At 33.4% G+C, this 23,226-nt stretch overlaps 1 protein-coding gene across 1 annotated transcript in view; it reads right to left on the reverse strand.

Annotated features, from left to right (window-relative positions):
• LOC106103086 (plectin-like) overlaps window positions 1-23,226 on the reverse strand; it is a 66,261-nt gene that overhangs the window by 38,385 nt on the left and 4,650 nt on the right. The window contains exons 2-3 of the mRNA XM_013282751.1: window positions 9,997-10,588; window positions 3,094-3,155 (exon numbers count right to left, since the gene is read on the reverse strand). Coding sequence (XP_013138205.1) covers window positions 3,094-3,155; window positions 9,997-10,177 — 243 coding nt within the window. The 5' untranslated portion in view covers window positions 10,178-10,588. The remainder of the gene's footprint in view (window positions 1-3,093; window positions 3,156-9,996; window positions 10,589-23,226) is intronic.

Here is a 23,226-nt window from a genome sequence, read left to right on the forward strand (position 1 = left end):
ACTGAGGATACTGTCCACGTCAATTTTTCATCTCATAAAATCAATTACGTCAACACAAAAGTGACTCAAAAGAAATCCAAGAGCTGATTTACAAATCATCAATTTACATACAGTCTCGACGTTTGACGCATGCTACAATAATGGACCTTGGATAACCTTGGAGCAAATTCTCGATGGGTTTTTCTATATCCCTAACGCCAATTTTCTTTGATCAATCGGAATCGAAGGAGATCTTAAGAACTGTCTTCATATATTTTTATCTTGATATATTTTACTAATGTGTTATCTCGCTTTCTATAACAATGCATTTATAACATTGCGATTGTTCTAGATTATTGTTAGGTAACAAACATTGACATCGATATCTAGTGTACAGCTAATCATAAAACATATAAATTATTAAGCACAGCATAGCAACCTATGGTAATATTTCCCACCTAATTACTTTTTCACCGTCAAATGAAATTTCTCCGAAATGGGTAGGAAATAAACGTCTTCAACTGTACAATTTCTTATCCCTTTGAACTGGGTTTATCTTAGCATGAGTCAGGCTGCGGGTCAAATGTTACAAACACGGCGCGCCTGACCGCTGCGTCAGCCTACACTACATCCTTTGTTCTAAGTTACCATAACATTAAATTATGTTGATACTAAAGTAAAAGCACTTACTTAGGAATTATCACTTATTCTTCAATATTTTAATTGTTTTCAGACTAAGATTATTGGTGATATTTGTCGACATGGACATGTGTGAAAAGATTGTATTATCGACAAAAGGCAGCAACAAATCGTGGTGTTAGTTTTGACAAATGAATTACTAAATTACATAAATGATGTTTGTCATTTAAAAAATATACTACAGTTATACACAACAATTTTGATAAGACAGCTCGATAAACATTCAATGAGAGCCTTTACCGTTAAGCCATATGTTTTCGACCTCTGAATCATGCGCTTACGAGAATATCTCCCCATATCGGATCGACAATATCCTTTCTGTTTAACTTTCACGTATCAAGGAGCGTCTTTGAATCATCAATAAGATGTCTTTGTTCTCTGTTGTGATCGAAACCGGCTGGTAAGATGAAGGATTCTTGAGCCAAAATAACAGACAAGACTGATTATACCGCAAGTTATTATGGCATTTTAAGAAGAATTCTATCTATTTACTACGATTGGCATCAGATAAAGCATGATGGCATTTATATATCCAAAGCAAGGGTAGAGCCCGCTTTAAAATTTTCGCACGACGGGGCTGGTGGAATATCACGACAAGACAGGCTTAAAGTGGGAGAAATTCTGCGTTTCGACTGATGAGTGTGGTGTCTGAGGTATAATTTTTCCTACCCCTTTCCACACTATTCTTATAAGGAAAAGATGGATAGGCCAAGTGGATTTGACGGTGGAGGAGTCGGAAGGGGAAATGTCTTTATGTGTGTCTCCTCCATCAATTAAGGGTGGGCAATGGGTCTGCAATTGCGGATGTCTATGGGCAGCGGTCGCATCGCCATTTTGGCGGATTTAAGTGGACGCTCGTTTGCCACCTTGTAATATAAAACAAGGGTGTGTGCACCTTTTACCACCCTACCAGCGTCTCATGCCAAATTTGGAGTGCACAGTATTGTTAAATAAAATATTTTTAAACTTATGCATCTTAAAGAAACATGCTGTAGTTCTCACTTTTGCAAACATTAATGCGTATTGAAACACATGCTTCGATATTTACTTAACACGAAGGATCAAAGTCACGTAATGTCGAACAAAGGAGATTGCGAATAACGCAGCCTTTGTACGTCTTTTGTGTACATTAAGCCTGCGACGCAATGTAAACACTGCAAGCGAATATCGCCCTTATTGTTAAGAAAGTACTATACAAATACCGTGCAAGTGAACAGACATTCGCATTTGTGTTCAAATGATTTTGAACCTTAACTTATTGCTGAAAGATTCATTGTTCATCATTTAATTTTGTGTTTACATTCGCGAATAAACAGCCTGTTTGTGATGATTTAAAATAGCACTTTCTGGAAATGTTATTAACGAAATGGTACATCGAATTATTTATTTATCATCCTCATACGGAAGTATTTTCCTTCAAATACAGTACAAAATCCTTAGTCATGCACAATCATACATGTTCAGTGTATAATCAAAAAAAAGAATAGAAGATAGAGTGAAGTGGAACAAATAACAAATAAAGCTTATCCCTATACTATATGGAAAAGTTAGGGAGAGAGAGAGAACGAGAGAGAAGTTCAGGACCTAATCGTTGCTTCCATCAATATTCGTTATCAAAACAATTGACGATTTTAACTAGATTTTAATGACAAATTCACAGAAGAAACTTCTGTAAATACAGATTAATACGCCTGTTAAAAGCAGGATTATTCTATACCTATGCGTAAATCTTTCGTCATCGACGTTAGCATATCAATACATTCGCCACACGCGCGTACGTCACGACTTCCTCACGACACTGTCACGTCGATGTCAATTTATTAAACACGATTCGATTAAGATTCAATACAATCAATGTCATTCGTAGGTTGAAGTATGGAATAGTCTTATCGAGTTAAATATTGAAACTTCAAGCTTGCGACATCTCAAACTAAACAATCGCATAACTGTTTTCGCTTTGATGCCTATCAGCTTATTAGGTGCGCACACTACGATTTTTAGTAGAGCAACTAAGCAGTTAAATTGGCTGCGAAACAATTGACAATCACACAACAAGTATGACTGTCGATTGACTTTGACTAAATCGCACAACAGTTGTGCGATTGTTCAGTTCAAAGGTGTGCGTCCGCTCTTATGGATCGAAATGGTTTTTAAGAACAAATGTAACAATGTCACTTAAAACTGTATACTTTACAAATTCCAGAGAGTTTATAGATTTCCGATTTAGATTTCTTTGAGTTCATTTTTTAAATACTAACAAAGATTCGGAATATTATTTTTGTGTTTTAGATTACGAATGCATCAATAAATTAGTCTATTTTTTTTTTAGAAATACCAAGAATCATTTATACTAAAACAAGATATGTGGCAGCTTTTTTTTTTAAAAATTCATTTGACTTTAAATAGTAAACTGACCTTTTTCAAGTGTTTGTTGACCCATTTTGTGAAAGTCTTTTTCTGTATTGCATCTCGTTCATCTGTAAATAAAGAAAATAACATATTAATATTATCGAAGGATTTCTAAATGACCCTGTTGATATTATCTTAAATAGTTTGATTCTGTTTTAGCTAAAAAAAATTGATAAAATTTGTTCGAAACATTTTAAGATCTTTAGCATCAAATTCAAAATAATAAAAAGAATCCATTTCTGGTCTCATTAAAATTTTTACATTTAAATAAGATCAATAAAAATTAAATTAATGTATTCCCCGAACTTATAAATAAAGTCTTTCAACCAAATATTGTTATTTTATTTATAAAATTAGTCGATATTAAAGGCTAACAGGTTTTCATATTTCACACAATCGTTAATCATTTGAAGTTAATTTGTTATTATTAAAATTGACACAATAATCAAAGAAACATCGACAAATATGCAGATTATATAAAACTAGACTTAAAACGCAAAACAATATTTTAATCAAAGTATTAAAATTTTATTGAATTGATAAAATTCCTGCGGATTATGGTCAGCTTTGATTAAAAACTAAACTTAAAAAAAAAACATGATATTAGTTATGAATGTGAAGGTACACCGGTAGAGGTAGACCTAAAAAGAGATGGATGGGTTGCGTGAAAGGTGACATGATCAAGAAGGGAGTGATGACTGAGATGACGGATGATAGAGTTATTTGGAGGACGAAAACCCGGTGCGCCGACCCTACGGGAGTAGGATAAGGCAGGGGAGATGATGATGGTGAATAATCGGTAGGTTAAAAATAATATATGTATTTACTAGCTTTCGCCCGCGTTTTCGTCCATGTAGAATAAAAAGAAACAAAAGTGTATCCAGAATATCCCCTACATCTATACCAAATTTGATCGAAATCCGTTCAGCCGTTTAGGCTACGAACTCTAACAAACATCCTTCCATCTAAACTTTCGCATTTACAATGTTAGTATGAAGTATAATGGACTCGAAGTTGTTAGACAGCCAGCAAGCGAGTAAATTAGTGTAAGATTTACTTTGAAAATAAAGTAATTGTTTGGACCCCTTAAATGTCCTCAAGTTCAGGAGTTAAAGTTCAGGAGTTAACGCTTCAGAGTAAGCGTTACACCTTTGACTAAACTATCGTACAACTGTTTAGTCGTGCTTTGATTCCTATGAGCTTAAATGGCGTACTACTCGATTTTTAGTTATGCAACTAAACAGTTGAATGCGAAACAAACGACAATCGCACAACTGTTGTGCGATAGTTTAATCAAAACTACGCTCTTAACAGTAACGTGTTATCGAAATTAAACGAGAGGTAAATGAACTGTGAGCGAATCGATAGTATAATTTTATCTATTTATAGCGAACTATTTTAACAACCAAACACTAGACGTTGCCAAAATATTTCAGTGTCGGAAGTACATGGCATTGCACGTGTGGGATATTTTTTCTTTTATCGGCATCTGATTGTTTTAATATTTAATTTGTGTAATTAAGAATATCTATCTTTCTATACTATTATAATAAAGCGTAAACACACACTTCTTTGTTGCCTAAGATGTCAGCAATCACAGCATATTTTTGAATAACTGTTTTTTTTAATAAAAACCCCTACACCTACGTCACGCTTTAGGCTATATATTTTCACGCCGTTAAACATAGGGGTAAATATTTTAGATAAAAAACCAAATGTGAAAAATCGACCATAAGTTGTTGCCAACATAAAGGAAGCAAGATTGCCATGGTTTGACATCATGTTATGTCTTTGTAACACGTGAAATTGATAATTTGACAAATGTGAACAATAAAATGATTTTATATAATTTTATGCGAAGAAGTCGCATGCGAACAGCTAGTCTTATAATATTTTTTTAAAATCTAACTTTACATAATTATCTAATGCTCGTCATTCGAATACAAATACAAATAGAAATATTTTATTGGTAAAAGTTATTTTTTACAGATCTAAAGATACACACATAACACAAAATTAAGTTATACAACTAAATTCGAATAAAAAATTTGGAACACTGCATGCAAAATGATTCAATTAACATTATTAAACGAACCTTCAACAAAGGTCGTTACTTAAAGGGTCGCATTTCATTTGAACTCGATGAGATGCGTTCGCAAAACGAACAGCCTCATAAAGGAATGTGCACACGCCTGATTTTAATGCAAGTGTCTTGTCTGACTCAAATGCATTGCGCTGATTGAGTACACGCTTCACGGATTTGTAAAGGTGTGGACACATGATTTTGAAAAATAATATAATTCGATATTGTAAAGGTATTAATGGCGAAAATTTTTGTACACATTGGACATTTACACCATAAGATCTTTTCGTTTGCTGGTAAATGACCTCACGAGAGTGCTAGAGATAGTGAATTAAATTTTACTCTTATAAGTGTACGATTAATTAAAACAACGTTTTATTAATAATTTTTCAGACTCAATTTTAAGATGTATCAGAAAGATCTTTATCCTCTTTAACTTTTGCTCAACATCGTCAATACAAAACTTCGTGTGTATGCACCTTTACAATAAAGGGGTCGATTCACACGACATGTAGACTTCTGATGATTTCGCAAGCGATTCTTCGAACCGCTGCACATCGATGCATCTAAACTAGATAACGTAATATTCACTGAGAGAAAAAAATTAACTTTGCATATTGTTTGCAAAAAAAATTCACTGCGTTCACAAAAATTGTCTCTAAACCATTCTGTAGAAACTTCCCACATAGTGTAAACGTTTTTAGACTACAAATTAGAAGGAAAACGTCTACTGAATTAACTTTTAGGAATAAGTAACATTAATGCTCTTTTAAAAGACTATTACCCCCTTTTATGCGATACTAGAATATAAAAGAAACAAGCCCAAGTACAGTGCTATCCAAACTTAATAGAGGCTCGCAAATTTAAAGAACTACACAAAATACAATTTTAAGGAAAAAGCGATTTCTTAACCCGCAGTGAACTCAATTGGTAAGACATGAACCACGAGCTGCCATTAAGATTGAATCTTGTTATACCAGCTTGTAATATAACATTTTTACACGTAATAATGACTTAAGGCTTGCACAGCCATAGAGGGCGATCATCTTGCCATACGTGCCGCGAATTACGCTATAAGACCTTGACAATTGCAAATTACAAGTCGCAATGACCTAGTTGCAAATTTAAACCTTTAAATGTATGTTATCTAAGTTGCGACGGAACTGCGCACCGCTAACTTATAGATAACATACGCTAAGTATGCAAATTGACTGTGTAGTTTACTGTGGCTTAGACCTTCAACTTGAAATTTATTGGAGAGAACACTGGTGTAAAGGTTGATTGGTTACTTTCAGTGAAACAGAATAAGTAATAGTGTCGGTGATTGGGTCACTGGGTCTTTTTTATAAATTAAAACCTGTACCTAAGACCTGAATCCGCCAAAATGGCGAAGAGACCGCTGTCCATAGACATCCGCAATTGCAAATGCGTTGCCTACCCTTAATCGACGGAGGAGGAGACGCACAGAGATATCTTTATCCTTCCTACGCGTCTCCTCCACCGTCAAATCCTCTTTCCTTTCCCATCCCTTCCTTATAAGAAAAAACTGGAAATAGAAAGGGACTTTAATTAGGCCTCCGGCATCACACTCATGAGACGAAACGTGAAATTGCTCCCACTTCACGCCTGTCTTGTGTGTGGTCGTGCTATTGCTTAGGGCGAGCGGTCCCATTCGTGCGAAGATGTAAAAACCGCCATCACTATTAAAGTCTGTTAAATTTTATGTAATTGACCATGGTTTATACCAACCAGGCACTCCTAACTCCCGTAATCAAAAAGTAAGAGTGGTAGATTACGTTATCAAAATTAATCGAATTAATTACTTATTAAGGGATTTAAATCTATAGAAATATAACGGTAAAGTCCGTCTGTAGCAGTTCGAAAGCATCGACCTTCACAGTCGGACGGCGACTGGTTTTCTCTTGTCCTATTTCAACTACTGATGATTTTTAATAGTTCACTTTAGTTAAGATGAAGGACAGAAAATAGATATGAAAGAGACAACATTAGAGTGGGACAAAGTCATGGAGTTGCATGAAGGACAGTTGTCAAAATAATCAAAAACGTTACAGCATTCACATACAAAAGATTTTTTTTATATCTTATTACTAAACAAGAAAATGAAAAGTCATCAATATGATAAAACGTAAACACACACTACTTTGTGGCGTAAGATGTCAGCAATCACAGCATATTTTTAAATAAATAGTTCCTACACTTACCACACGCTTTAGGCTATATATTTTTACGGTATTAAACTTAGGGGGTACACAAATTGAAAAAAAAAACCTCTATGCGGGAAAGAGACTATAAACTACAAACTACCAACATTAAGGAAGCAAGGTTATCATGGTAACGGTAATTTTGACATTTGCAATTGAGTATTTGACAAATGTAAACAATAAAATATATTTTTTATAATTTCATGCGGTTGAAGCCCCACGGGAACAGATAGTCGCCTAATAAATTCGGTCGGACAAAACCATCTAAACTGAACGTATCCAATTCATTGGACAATTAAAATTTAATCTTCCATACGATATGGTGCAGTTACAATTAGAGGTTGAGTTGATTGTACTAATCAAACGATTTGTTCCAATGTACAGGGTCAGCGATCAACTGGTCACCGGTCGCCGGCTTTTATTGAACCAATCCGTAATAGGATATTATAAGATCAATTTTACCAGCGGTAAACCACGCGACTCTATTTTAGATGTCGCGTCCGCACTAGTGCGAAAGGGTTCTAAGATCAATTAGGGCTTTTTGAATTTAATCATATGTCTTATTTTCACTGGCGCCGTTAGGGCTGCTATACAAACCGCGCAGATTAGAGTCGCGCGGCTAACCGCTAAGTGGAAATCATAGTTATTTTGACATAGACTTAAATATGTAGACTTACATACATCGTACATCGGTAGAGGTAGACCTAGAAAGAGATGGATGGATTGTGTAAAAGGTGACATGATCAAAAAGTGATGACTGAGATGACGTATGATAGAGTTATGTGGAGGACAAAAACCTTTTGTGCCGACCCTACGGGAGTAGGATAAGGAGATGATGATGACTTGCTTCGTGTGCATTTAGTAATAAAAAAAATCTTTTAAAATGAGATCCATTAAGAAACCGGCATTAATTAGCTTTAGCAAGAATTTATTACATTAACGTTTTAATTAAAACAAACAACTTCGATACGAAACATTTCAGAACCGGTATATTTTTATAGCAATGGTAGTGATCCAAATATAATGAAATAATAAGAATTATAAAAGAGCTTGTTATCTTGTCATTTATGTCTTATTTTATATTTTGCGAAACATTAATATTGTATATGTGTGAATTTTTACATACAAAAAAGACAGAAAACAGACAAACAGTTGTATTGACAATATTTATGCTAAACATGGATGGATTTTGTGACGATATGTGTATGAAGGAAGTAAATTCAGATATGACGTCTGATAGAAATATATTGAAAAGCAGTACGTGAAAATTTTGTATGGGCAAAACTATGTTGACAGTAATGGCTGCAAAAGTTTCGCTTTCCTTTCGCTCGGTAAATAAAAAATAAATTTGTTGTGAATTTTTCCACCCAATATAACACAGTTAAAGGAATCAAAGATAATAAGGAAATATCTAATCTATCTCGATTACTTTATCTGTTCAATTCACTATCTCCGATACGGGTATATTAAAACGCAAAGTACAAATTAACATGTAAATCAGCTGATTAAATATCCTTTTAATACAAGAATACTACTAACTAAAAAATCTTATAAATTGCATTCTAAATAGTTTCTTAACGTTAAATTGATAAATACTTTATGCATAGGAATTATAAACTGAGATCAAGGAAAAGTATTTGATTTGGCACGTCGGGAATAAGCGTACACCTCCGATTGATGTGCCAATTCAAGGACTATTAAGAACAGGATATTGTTATGGGCTGTTGCAATTACGTGTTAGAATAAAACCAGTTCAGTAAACACGGATAGATATTTGTTACGACATAGATAAGATAGTAACTGATAACGGCTGTCTATTCAGCGTATTACAGAAATTATAAATTTTCTAGTGTTAATTTCATAACAGCTGTTTTGACTGTATTTATGTACTGGAACTAGAGTAAAACCTAATTACTGTATCATTAAGAATTTTTTTTGATTACAAATTTATACTGCTTTTCAACGATATATTTAATTGAACTCGAGTTAACATGTTTGAATGTTTAATTATTTGTTTAATTGTAGTGTATGGCAACACAGTGTATTGTCATGGCGTCATGCCACCAGGACAGTGCTGTCCGAGCCACCAAGGGGAGCACACGTCACAAGCATTCAGTACACAGATACTTAAGGTTACGTAGGGACCGATGTGAAGATCATATTGTATTAATACAACACTCTATTAAACAGTTATTAGTAGCAAAGTTAAAAATCTATAAACATAATTAACACGTTTACTGCGTAACAGGCCGATATCGGCCCGACGCGGTACTTAAGCAGGTGCAGACGAAGAAAACTATATCCCTCTCGCTAGTGCAAAATAATTACCTTAAGTGTATACATTACATTACATAAAATGTATACATTGTTTCCACAAAGTAGCAATTTAATCTATCATAGTGCTGGTGGGTCTAGAAAGACCTGCCTCGCACTGGCGGAAGCATTAAAAACGCGTTTTTGCCCGCCGTCGCACTAGATGTAAAATTATGTTTTTACCTGCCGCAGTTAACGTGTTAATTGTCATGCTCACACACGAACACACATTCTCTATATCCCATCACCACGAACCTGACTGCTGTATAAATAAGTCCCAACATGTTGTACCTTTGAATTTTGTCAGGTTCTCCTCGTACACCTGATCATGTTTCTCCGCCGGCTGATGTTCGCCGCGGTGCCGCTTCGGCTGGTGACCATCGTAGTACGACGCGCCTCCGTTCAGGCTATCCTGCATCGCCTCTTGCGGGTCAAACCCGAGACGTTCCTTGTAATACGCTTGTGTAGACATTTCGCACTATTTCACTTTTAACATAATTCACTACCAATCACCTTGGGTGAGTTCGATCACTTTAGGGTGGTATTATGAATGGATCCGCCAAAATCCAATCCACAAACCCGAGTCCGAGGTTGGTCTATCTCGATCGATGTCACCCGGTGACTACAAAAGGAAAGTTGTAGAACCCTTGACACACTTGATCTTGACACGATTTATCCACTCACTTGTATCACTGTTTTAACTTATAATTGTAAGTTTTTAATGTTAATATGGCAACTTTTTTTGTTAAACGTTAGTATTTTTTTTTTGGAATGATCGGTTACTTTTTTAAAATTCGAATGTTATTTAAAAGTCGTTTCGTATTGTTCGATTGGATGAATCATTTGTATGTAACGCACTTGTGTAAAGACAAACTGTGACAACCTGAGAACACAATATAATGGACATGTTATTTAGAGGTCTAATGTGTTTCTTGTATTAATCATTAACGCGTTCTTCGTATTCAAGGTAATTATAAACGGATTATAAACGAGAATTTGGGTAATTTCAACTTTACGCATTAAGGTATTCTATCTTGATATTAACTTCATACTTTTATTAAACTTAACACGTTAAATGCCGCTATTATTTTTAATTATTAGTTAACTTGCTGAGCTAATCGATAGCACTGAATATGTTAAGTAACTAATTTTAAGACTGACTTATTAATTTTTATGATTTGAACAAAATTCAGAATTCATTCGCTATAATTTTCGCGGCATATTAATATGTGGGACTGCAATACATGTACCTTTTTATATTTTCTAAAGATATAAAACGTTACATATAAAATACTAAAAACCAAAACCAGTTTAACAAGGATAAAATTATTTTTTTACCTGTTTTAATTCAGAATACATTTTATTTCACTTTCAAGACCGGTTAACAATAAAACATTTTTAATAAAAAGAAACAAGTAAAACCTTAAGTATACTCGTTGACGGATATCTTGGCTGCTCGGAACATCGTATAGTCCATGCGCAGACCAAAATTTTAGGTGTAAGTAGTGTAGGGGTTATATCGATGCCGGGAGACTATAGCGTATTGCGTCCCTCACTTTAAGCCGTTAAGATATTTGTAAAGACTTATACTAGACTTTTAGTAACTTATCAGTATACTTAGGCACAGGATATGAATACATTTTACACAGTAAACTTCATAAAGTATAAAAAAAGATTTAGGACATTCGAATAATTAAAATCTTTATCCTAACATCAACTAAACCAATTCTAAATGGTCACGAAATAAATTAAAATTACAGTCCGCGATATAATCTGTAACATCTATTGATAATAGAAACTTTCATTATAAGATTTAAAGGTAGATTTACAGTCAATGATTTTTTTTAATAAATATTATAAAAGCGATGGATGGATGGAAGTTTGTTAGCGTTTGTAGCATAAACGGCTGACCGGATCTCCATGAAATTTGACACAGGTTTAGAGCATAGTCTGGAAGAACACATAGGTTATTTTTTATCCCGGGAATAGTTACGGTTCCCGTGGAATTCATTTAGTTTTTTAATGTTTATTCGACCATTCTGCAACGGTTTAACATATCTTATTGAAATTTAGCACAGATATAAAACAAAGTCTGGAGTACACATGGGAAAAGGTTTTCGTTATTTATATAATTTGTTTGTTTTTTAATACCACGCGGACGAAGTCACCGGCAACAGTTAGTGTTTTAATACAGAGAAAAGGAAGGAATTTAGTTGTAACACTGTACACAGGAATCTTAACGAACAAATAAAAATGAAAAGAAAATGCACAACGAAACAACAAAGTAATTTGAGTCAACTTGATTATAATGTAAGATGTATCCTAGAGGGATAGGCAGAGATTATGGACTTTCATTTGTAGCGCGCTTACATCAACTCATGCTCATCGGATTCGAATGCTAATCTGCATTTATATAGAAAAGATTTGTATTTTTGTATATCAATAAACTCAAAAACTATTGAACCGATTTTAAAAATTCTTTTACCATTAGAAAGCAACATTATCACTGAGTAACATAGGCTATATTGATTGCTATTTTCGGATAATTCCGCGCCGAAATCGCGTGCAAAAGATAGTAACGAATTCCTTTTAAACGCTATTCATAATTTTATTTTATCGCATGATGGACAGGCAGCTTTGTATGGATAAGATAAAAATGTATACAGGCACGTTTAGATTGATATTTCCTGTGTATGTAAAGGGAATTAAGGGTTTAAAACATAGGAAAGGCAGAAGACACTTCACAAGTATATATCTATACTATTATAATAAAGCGTAAATACACACTACTTTGTTGCCTAAGATGTCAGCAATTACAGGATGTTTTTGAACAATTCTTTTTTAATAAAAAGCCCTACACTTGCGTCACGCTTTAGGCTATACATTTTAACGCCATTAAACTTAGGGGGTAAATATTTTGGATAAGAACCTTAATGTGGGAAAGAGACCAGAAGTTGCTGCCAACATCAAGGGAGCTAGGTTGTCATCATGTCATATCATTTTGGCATTTGTAATTGATATTTGACCGATGTAAACAATAAAATAAAGTTTTCGTAATTACACGTGGATGAAGTCGTACGGGAACAGCTAGTGTAAGATAATGGACACTGGTATGCGCTGTGTAGGTTCAATTGGAGTGTATATTTTTCCTTGTATTAATCCAGTGTTGTTCGATGGACTGGAATAATATAAACTCGCCGTGAATTTCCATTGCCGTAAAAATTATATTAAAACATACATTTTTTTAAATTAGATAGATGAAATGTAGAAGCAGTAACACAGTTATGGTTACTAAAGAAGGTATATCTTTACTAATATTATAAAGAGGAAAGATTTGTATTTTTGTATGTATTGAAATAACTCAAAAACTACTGGGCCGATATCAAAAATTATATCACCATTAAAAAGCTATGTTATCAGTGAGTAACATTGGCTATAGTTTTTATAATTTTTTAACTTTACAAAGACAGTAACGAGCAACAGCTAATGAAAAAATTTAAAAAGAAGAAATTAATTGAATATCAAAGTGATGTATAAATATCGTTGCAGTCAGAACTGTTATCATATTATTCTCAGAATGGATCCCTTGTCCAGGTAGATTTCTCGCTAAATCCTGTTTGTTCATTCTTAAAGCTTTGCAATTTCGAACAAATTCGAAGCGCGTGGAGACGGTTATTTAATTTTTCAATTTGACAGTAGCAAATATAAACGTTATTTCACAAGGATGCGAGTCACTTTAACCTTATATGACACGTGTTTGCCGCATTTTTGTAAATTTAACTACGCACTTCTTGAATACGACGATCGAAGGTTTTACTAAAAACTTGTTTTGACTAAAAGATGATCAACCTTGTTTATCAAATCTGGTTAATTAGAATCGAATTAATTTTTTAAATAATATCAAACTGCAAAGTCTATAGTATTATTTTTGACAATAAATAAAAATGCAAAATGCGTCGGTAAATCAATAAGACTACTATTTTCGTAAAATTAAAAAGCCATATAAAGTACAAGTCTCCTATTATCACTACTTGCAGTCATTCTAGCTGTTGTCTGCGACTCCGTCCGCACGGAATTAAAATAGTATTCTATGTTATTCTTTCACATTTACGCCAAATTTAATCTAGGTCCATTGCGCCGTTCTGGAGATAAATCCATCCAAGTAAACTTTTGCAATTATATTATTAAGAAGTAAGATACTGCTATATTTATGTATAGTTCGCAGAATTGGTTTTGTAATAAAAGAGTGACAACAGTTTGGGGTGGCGACTTGTCCGCTGTTCAAGGTCGCGTCTCGTTGTCAAAACCTCACCTCAGCCGTGGGAATATTCGCCACAATGTTGTAGGGCGCAGCTGCGAGCGGTTGCGTTAATACAAACCTTTACATAACAATAAAAATAATGTAGAGATATTTTGCTTCCTTAGTACAGATATACGACAAAATTGATCAGTTTTTTTTTTAAATCAGTGGAACAGATTAAAAAAGGAACCTTTTTATTAACCTCTGACTAAACTAACCGTATTTTTGTGACTATTTTAGAAAGTTATTTACTTATTTATCTTAAAAAAATACTATTTTTAAATATTAAGGGACTCTTAAGTTTCACGAAACTCATTGGTTATTGTTTTTTTTTACTATTTGAGTCTGTGTCTATTTTAATAAACCGCTACGCTTAAAGTCTGTCCACAAATTCAGAAAAACGATTTGGAGGTTTTGTTATAGTCACGAAGTTTATTACCGGATGTTGCCAAAGATTGTGCAATTTAACAATTATTGTGATATCTTTTTGATGCATTAACAAATGATTATTTTAGTGATTAACAATGATTAGTAGTAGGATATGTAATTTCAATACTAATCTTAATAATATTATAAATGTAAAAGTTGGGATGGATGGATGTTTGTTAGAGTTTGTAGCCCAAACGGCTGAACGGATTTCATTGAAATTTGGTATAGATGTCGAGGATAGTCTGGAAGAGCACATAGGCTACTCACTTTTGTTTAATTTCATTGCACGCGGACTAAGACGGGGGCGAAAGCTAGTAAAAACATTTTTTTACTTGACTTCACTATCATTATTAAAAATTTAATTATTATTTTAGTATGTCTTTACGTACAATCAAACATGAATAACGGTGAGAAAAAACCAGTAATTCTCACATGCATAAATCAAGAAATGAACTGAATTACGAGAGTATTATCTGCAGACGTGCGTCAAGATTTCCTTTTTACGATCGCCCATTACCAATTGCTTCTTCACTTACTGTGTGTGCATACATCTTGGTATAGCAGTTCACTACCGACATTGGTCGTCTTTAAAATATCTTAGTAGTGCAGTCATTTGCGTGAGCTGTAACCTTCACACGCATCCCTTTATATCAAGGACCTTATTTTGACTTTCAAATACATTTTTGAGCGACTTCTTTTTTTCTAGCATAAACGTACGTCAACCCGTGACTAGAGCCAGATACATTTTTGACAAATCGTGGCTATAGAAAATACGTAGGTTTGCGAAATGCGATCTTAATCAATCTATACTAATATTATAAAAAAGGAAAGATTTGGATTTTTATACGTATTGAAATAACTTAAAAACTAACATGCCGATTTCAAAAGTTCTTTCGAATTTAAGAAGTTACGTTGTCGGTGAGTAATATAGGCTACATTTTTTATTTTATTTTACGTAAAGTCGCGAGCTACAGCTACAAATAAAGTACGTAGATAAAAAGTGTGTGGTTATACATATTTATAATAGAAAATAAAACCACGTTGGTTACAAACAATTAAAACACGTGTTTAACTGTACAGTCTCTCTACATTTTGTGGTACAGCAAGTCATTGTATGAGTACTTCGGCAGTAGATTGGTGAGATTCTTTTGTTTCTTTTGTAAGTAAGAAATTAGATAACAAACATCTTTAACTAAAAGTCAAGTAAAGAATGTTAATCTCTAGTAAATGTTTCCAAGAAGTGCAGCTAATCGATTGCAAGGTATAAAAATAGATATCGAAATGTTTATCCGATAATCGACATTGAAATCAATTTACTTGTAATGTTTAATTGCTGATTACAATTTCTACGACCTTGTTACGTCAGCTGATTAAATGTGAAAAATAAACATTTGTTGCTATATCAATGTAATAAATAGGTTTATAGAACACTAGCTTTTACTTGTGACTTCGTCCGCTAAAATAAAATCTAGTAATAATTAAAGCCTATATCACTTCTAACCACTAATATTATAAAGAGGAAAGATTAGTATTTTTGTATGTTTTTGATTCACGCAAAAAATTCTTTTACTATTAAAAAGGTAATTTATCTGTGAGTATTATGTTACTTTAGCCTATGGGCTGTATTTAATTATTACTATTGTTTACAAACTATTAATAACCAGCGTATTTCTGGATCGCGAACAATTAAAGAATTTTTCAAATCGCTTTTGTACATTCGGAGCGTATTCAATGCAAACAGTCAGATTTTTCCTCTTCGTCAATACATCAAGAGACGATTTTTCTATTATAGAGAATAGTTTTCATTTGTTAAGTAGAAATTATTACCAAAAGAAGTATCTAGAAAACCAGAATAAATACAAGTCTAACACCAATCATGTTCACAAGAGCATCATACAAATACCCTTTTATACGTTTACAAAAGACCAATATAAAGTATTATTCAAACTAATTTGATAACCAAAAACTATCCTGACAGGAATTTTTATCAAATAGAATTATTAAAATAAAAGCCGCTGTAATATGAGCTTCAACCTATTAGGGTTGTAAATATTTGAAGCGTGTCGATTTCAAATATTAGGCTAGGAAGCAATTACCTCAACAACTGCCAGAATGAGAGTTTTAATTGAAAAATTGTGTTCGCCTCGGCAGGCACGTGGGAATTTCAACCGGCTGTACATCACTAATTAAAACTGATCCATTGCGAAATACATAGAGCTTCTCAATGTTTTAGACTCTCAAACTAATTTAGAACAAAATGTTTCGAAAGGCCTACGAAGAGCAAGTGACGTCACAAAACCTGTGTTAGCATTAGCCATATAACTCATCATCGTCATGCCCTTTTCCCTAGGGAGGGTCGGCAAGATATGGTTCTTTGCATCTCTAATAGCCCTCATATCTGAATTTACTTCTAATGCACATCCTCTCCACATACCATCCATACTAATCTATACTATTATAATAAAGCGTAAACACACACTTCTTTGTTACCTAAGATGTCAGCAATTACAGCATATTTTCGACTAACTCTTTTTTAAATAAAAAGCACTACACTTACGTGACGCTTTAGGCTATATATTTTACGCCGTTACTTAGGGGTAAATATTTTGGATAAAAACCCTAATGTGGGAAAGAGACCATAAGTTGTTGCAACATCAAGGAAGGAAGGTTGCCATGGTTTGACATCATGTCATGTCATTTTGACATTTGCTATTGATAATTTGACAAATGTAAACAAAAAAATGAATTTTTAATAATTTTATGCGGATGAAGTCGCATGGGAACAACTAGTGTATACATAAGGATTTTGCGGGGAATGCGAAATTTATTGTTTACTATCGGATTAACTTGACATAGAGATTGCCAATTAAAAAAACATAATCAATTAAAAATACACCAAACTAATAATGTATAAATTAAGTCATTATCCATGGATGTATACCTTCATTATGCCTTTAACTATGGATGTGGTAACATCTCATTAGATGTTAGCACTGGAAGTAAGTTAAAATTTTTTTACTAGTTCTTGCCACGACTGGATCGGCGTGGAATGCAAAAAATTTTGTCTATTAGATTTTTTATTTCTTTATCTATATCTATAAATATAAAAAGAGGAAAGATTTGTATTTTTGTATGTATTGAAATAACTCAAAAACTACTGGTCTGATTTTAAAAATTCTCTCACAGTTAGAAAGGTCATTTATCTGTGAGTAACATAGTCATTTTTTACGCGGGCGAAGTCGTGCGCAACAGCTAATTACGTATAAAAATACGATTCTTACCTCCAGATTAGTGCTGTTATTGTCTATAAGGTGTTAAACTTCTTTATATTACTTTCCCTATCAGAGGTAAACTAACAAATGTTTTCAGTTTTAATAAAAATGTTCAATATTCCTTTGCTGCTATTGATATCTGCATCTACGAGTATAGTAACTTCGGAGGTAAGTTTAAAATACATAAATTGAGTTTGAAAAGTAAAATTAATTTAAGATTACATTCTTTTCTTAACAATTTCATATTTTCAGCAATTAAATAGACGAAATATCGTTAATATTCCACCAAGTGGGTTAGATTCGAGGTTCAACGAAGGGAATAAAACAAACTTGGTAAGATTGTTTGTTACTTTAACAGGTAGAATGGTACAAGTTTCACGTATTAATATATGAATGTCTATTTAGTGTTAGATGTTGGCTAATTTTAAATTATTTTTGGTCCTATGGTTAACATATCTGTACTAGTATAATAAAGCGTAAACAAACTACTTCGTAGCTTCGGATGTCAGCAATCACAGCATGTTTTTGAATGATTATTTCTTTAATAAAAAGCCCTACTTTACGACACACTTTAGGCTATTTTCACGCTATTAAACTTAGGGGCTTTATAAATTGGGACAGGGACTATAAACTACAAGCTGCCAACATTAAGGAAGCAAGGTTATTATGGTAACGGTAATTATGACATTTGCAATTGAAAATTTGACAACTTTGAACGATAAAATAAAGTTTTTATAATTTCATGCGGATTAAGCCGCACGGGAACATATAGTGAACAATGAATTTCTTAAGAAAAAAAAATTTAGGGTCTTTTACCTGTATTCATTAAAATAGGAATCGATTTGTTTTATTTTAAATGTTAAAAAACTTTTACTCGTTCCTTATCCTTTGCATTATCCACAGGACTATTACGATATCAATAAGTTTATGGCACCAAAGGAATCGGAACCATCATACTCATTTCAATACAGAGTCCAATTAAAACACAAAAAGAAAAAGAAAAATAAAAAGCACAAGTTGCAAGAATTCAAATATAAAATAGCTTGCATATGTAGAGATTGGAAATGTGATTGGAGGAGAACTGGGTATAGTTCTGATGATGGAAACATTGAACGTGTACCAAGAAATAGAGATGATGTGAGTATGAACATTGCTATCTCAATATTTTTATAGGGAATGAAAGAGATAGCGATAAGCCAATTTTTTATCTGACAGTTAAAAGATTGTAAGATGCAAGTAGCATATGTAGCTATGAAGTAATACTATTGGGTATACTGAATACATTACATCTATTTCCGCTACTAATTTATTTATCATCATCGTCATAATCTCCTTTATCTTATCCTAACTTCCTTGTTTTTAATCCTTTAAATGACTCATCATCCGTCTTCTCAGTCATCACTCCCTTCTTTATCATATCACCTTCCACGCAATCTATCCATCTTTTTTTAAGTCACTCATCTAATCATAATTTCCATCTTATTTCTTTGTCATAGACTGGCAACGCATCTGCAGTTCCTCTGGTATTGTATGGAAGCCCATGAACTTTCCATGGGCATCATCTCAGTGTTCCTACAATTCGTTTGTTCCTTTCTCTTATAAAACAAACAGCTGCGGGCGAACACCATTTCTATCGTAGTTACATTTCATTGCCGTGCCCCTAGTGGCTTTGAGCAAGAAGTGTCTAGTTCATACCGTCAAAATCTATGTACATTTTTATCATCCTGTTTATCTAAACAGTTGCATATTTTCAGGTATTTGAAGTGATTACATTTTTGAATACTTTACACAAATACAACAATCGATTACGTGAAGGAGGCGAGAAAATAAACTTGCAAAGGAATTGTCAGTGTTTACGTAAGGTTTGCCCTACCAGATCGTGGGATGATTTTGATGATGAAATGAACACACACGATATATCAGATCAAGATAATTCTCTGATTAACTTTGTTTAATTCCAATCGAGCAGTAACTTTCAGACCTTACATCTATCTATTCTTTACTATTATAATAAAGCGTAAACACAAACTTCTTTGTTGCCTAAGATCTCAGCAATTACAGCATATTTTTGAATAATTCTTTTTTTAATAAAAAGCCCTACACTTACGTCACGCTTTATGCTACATACGAGTATTTCACGCCATTAAACATAGGGAGTAAAATATTTTATATATAAACAACAGAATAACATATTCATAATTTTATGCGGATGAAGTCGCACAGGAATCATGATTTCAATCAACTTTTAAGTATTCTCATTTTATGTCACACTATGAGAAAACCCTGTTCCACTAACTGCTACACTCAATTGAACATTGAGTTAGTTTCTTAGTTTAGATTTAGTTAAATGTAATTTAATTGTCCCATTAAAGTCGGTACCAGGTCTTCGTCCTTCAAACAGATTTATCTTCCGTCATCTCAGTCGTCATTTCTTAATTTACGTTTAAGTAAGCATTAAAACTAAATTTAACTAAGCATCGTCTACCTGTGTAATCATGAGGTCTACTCTTGCGTCACTGACCTACTGGATAATGGAAGGTAAATATTTACAAGATATCACTAATGATTTTAAGATTACGAAACGACTCTGGTGTGTCAACAGCTTTATTTTATTGAAAATTAAATAATGAAACAAAGTTACAACAATTACCATATTTTGACCACATCACTATTTAACATCAGATGGATTGGTTCTTAACAACAGAGGATGTCCAGAAATATCGATGCAGTGGGGAGGTAAATAGTTAATACGTTAACTAAACTCTTAACCAGCATATTTAAGTAACAGAGTCTATCAGAAGGCTGAATTCTTCGCAATCTCAAACGATATAAAAGTGCGTGAAACCCGATCGCGTTAGCGAACACTTCGTTGAGGTCAGAGACCTCTAAATATGTTACATTACAAATGAAAAAACGAACCAGTCTCCAGATCAGATGCTGGACATTTGACCGGACAATTCTTGGAACATGACGTCATCAGGTCATCGTTAGCAATTTCCTGTCTTACAATGCTCTCTTTATGGTTAAGAATTGTAACAAGTGTTGTTATGTATTTTATAAATGTAACTACAAAACTTTTTCGTAAACTGATGTCCAGTAAAATAGAAAAGCCACTTTTAAAAAGCGATGAAATATATCAAAACGACCGAATAATCACTGAAATATACCAAATACGACTAAAACACAGCGTAAAGTTAGGTGTAAACTGAAGATTGTACGCAAGCTGATGCTGCAACAGCTAATAAAATATCATAAGAGTTTTTTTTTTAATAATTTCATTAATGATAAACTTATAAAAGCCACAAACAATGTCAAAGTGTGACCTCGACAACCGGAGCGTCTGTGGGCAACCAACGGGCAATTTCGGAAACAATAACAATTCCTTATCGTGCGAACGTTTAATTTCTCAAGACGCATACTCCATTGTTTTATATAAAATACGTTATTTTTTATGAAGCAATCCAATTCATTTTGAACATTGACCGCGAACATCCGTTACTCATAGCAATTGTTTTATAGACCCAAATGCATAATGTTGGCAACCTTGATAATCAAACAAAATTATATAAAGTAAAAAAAAATGTACCAATGACTTGAGGACATGAAAGACTTAAGTAGAATAATGGTCCTGGCCACTACAACAGGAGTGAAAAAAGACTAAAAAATAACTTTATTGAGATGTGGAGAACCGTATATCGTAAACAGTGTACCGCAAATATTGAATCACACAATTCGTAAAATATCTTTAACTATGTACATCTATTAACTACTTCAAATAATTTAAACAGTTATGTAAATACTTTATTTAGTAATCGAATCATAGTGTTAGCTGGTCACTTTTATTGCAGTTTTACTTCCACCCACGCTGTCATAAAACTGTTTCGTAAGAACTAAAGTCTAGACGGTCTTAACTCGATTTGGATTTAATGAATTTAATACATTCGACCTTTGTAACAAACAATGACTATTAATTGGTTTCTACATTACACTGAGTTTCCACTGTTAAAACAAAACTATTATCCTTTTCATATTTCAAAAACAAATGACGTCTAGGAAAGTGGCAATTCAAAAGCATACAAATGATTAACGAGTATTAGGGCAGATAGCTTAAAAATTACGTCATTGTCAGATAAGGGAAGAAAATCCGATATTTCCATCATAAATTTTACACTATTGTTATCAGACAATTAACAATTTTATGGAACTGTCCCTTAGTATAAAATTGTCAAGTAAAGATGTAAGAATAAAAGCCTAAACAAGATACTGGAATTTCCGCATAATTTTTTTTAAGAAAATAGGTAAGACTTTTTTTTATTTTGAACATCGTTTTCTCGCCGTCTACAAAAGTCAGGGGCCGTGAAATTTGCGGAACTAAACACGTCTGCAACACTTTTACGCCGCCTTGTCTTTTGCCTACTTTGAATAATTACAATTAAGAAGCGTTTGCGGAAACATGACAAACATAAACGACTCTAACTTGGTACAGACTTGTAAAGACAAAAACAATCTTCAGCCTAAGACATTTTCCGTTAATTTTTAAATTATCTTTAAGCCATTTTTCAGTCTATTACATATATAATTGTAGTTAAAACATCGAGACTTGCCTAAATTTAAGTTACATAGCTATTAAATTCATTTAATCATTTAAAATTGATCATAAAAAAGTAATGTTACTTCAAGAATTTCTCTTCCGAAAAAAACGTATCCAGAAATAAAAATAAAAAATACCAAAAACCAGTTTAATATTGCATCCATGTCCGATAAAGGAATGTCGTTTCGACGCGAAAAATGTGATCATTTTATGTCGAAAGTGAAAAGAGACAGCCCCTTGCCGAACTCTCGACGTACGATTATTCACTCGCTCAGACCAATCGAAACACATCCGTAATGACAACATTAATTTTAATTAATGTAAAACAAATGCTACAGAGAAACGCAATAAAGAACAAGTACATCACTAGAAACAGATCGGATCACAATTTTGTACGAAAAGCTTCACAATTTTAAACATAATTTTAAACAATTTATTTAATTGATACTATTGTTTAAAACTCAGAGCAACACTTCTCGTCAGGACTCAGGATCGCGCGCCAATCTAAATCGTCTAATGACATTGACAGCTGTCAGTTAGAGATGTGACGTTTATGCCAACAATCTAGTGTTGCGCCAATTCTATGGCGCGGTACTAATTTTCTTTTTAACAGTAACAATAAGCCACAAAAAAGCTTAAAAATCAAACGGGGAGAAAAATTAATTTATAATTGACACTGCAATCAGTTGTTGATTTACTGTTGGCAACACTTTTATGAATTCATGTCCAACATATGATTCATTAGTAACAATGAGTTGGGTACGAGGCGGAGCACGCCAGGAATGCCCCAGACCGGTTGCTAACGGGACAGTGCGATCTCGTCTCTAACTAATGTAATATATCGATGTTTTGATTAGTCGACTCGATGTGATCAATGAGAAATATTTGTCACGCAAAACTAACGATTCTTAGAATTTTATACTGGCAAT

This window comes from Papilio polytes, unplaced genomic scaffold (assembly GCF_000836215.1).
Source record: "Papilio polytes unplaced genomic scaffold, Ppol_1.0 DF823868.1, whole genome shotgun sequence".
Classification (NCBI taxonomy): domain Eukaryota; kingdom Metazoa; phylum Arthropoda; class Insecta; order Lepidoptera; family Papilionidae; genus Papilio; species Papilio polytes.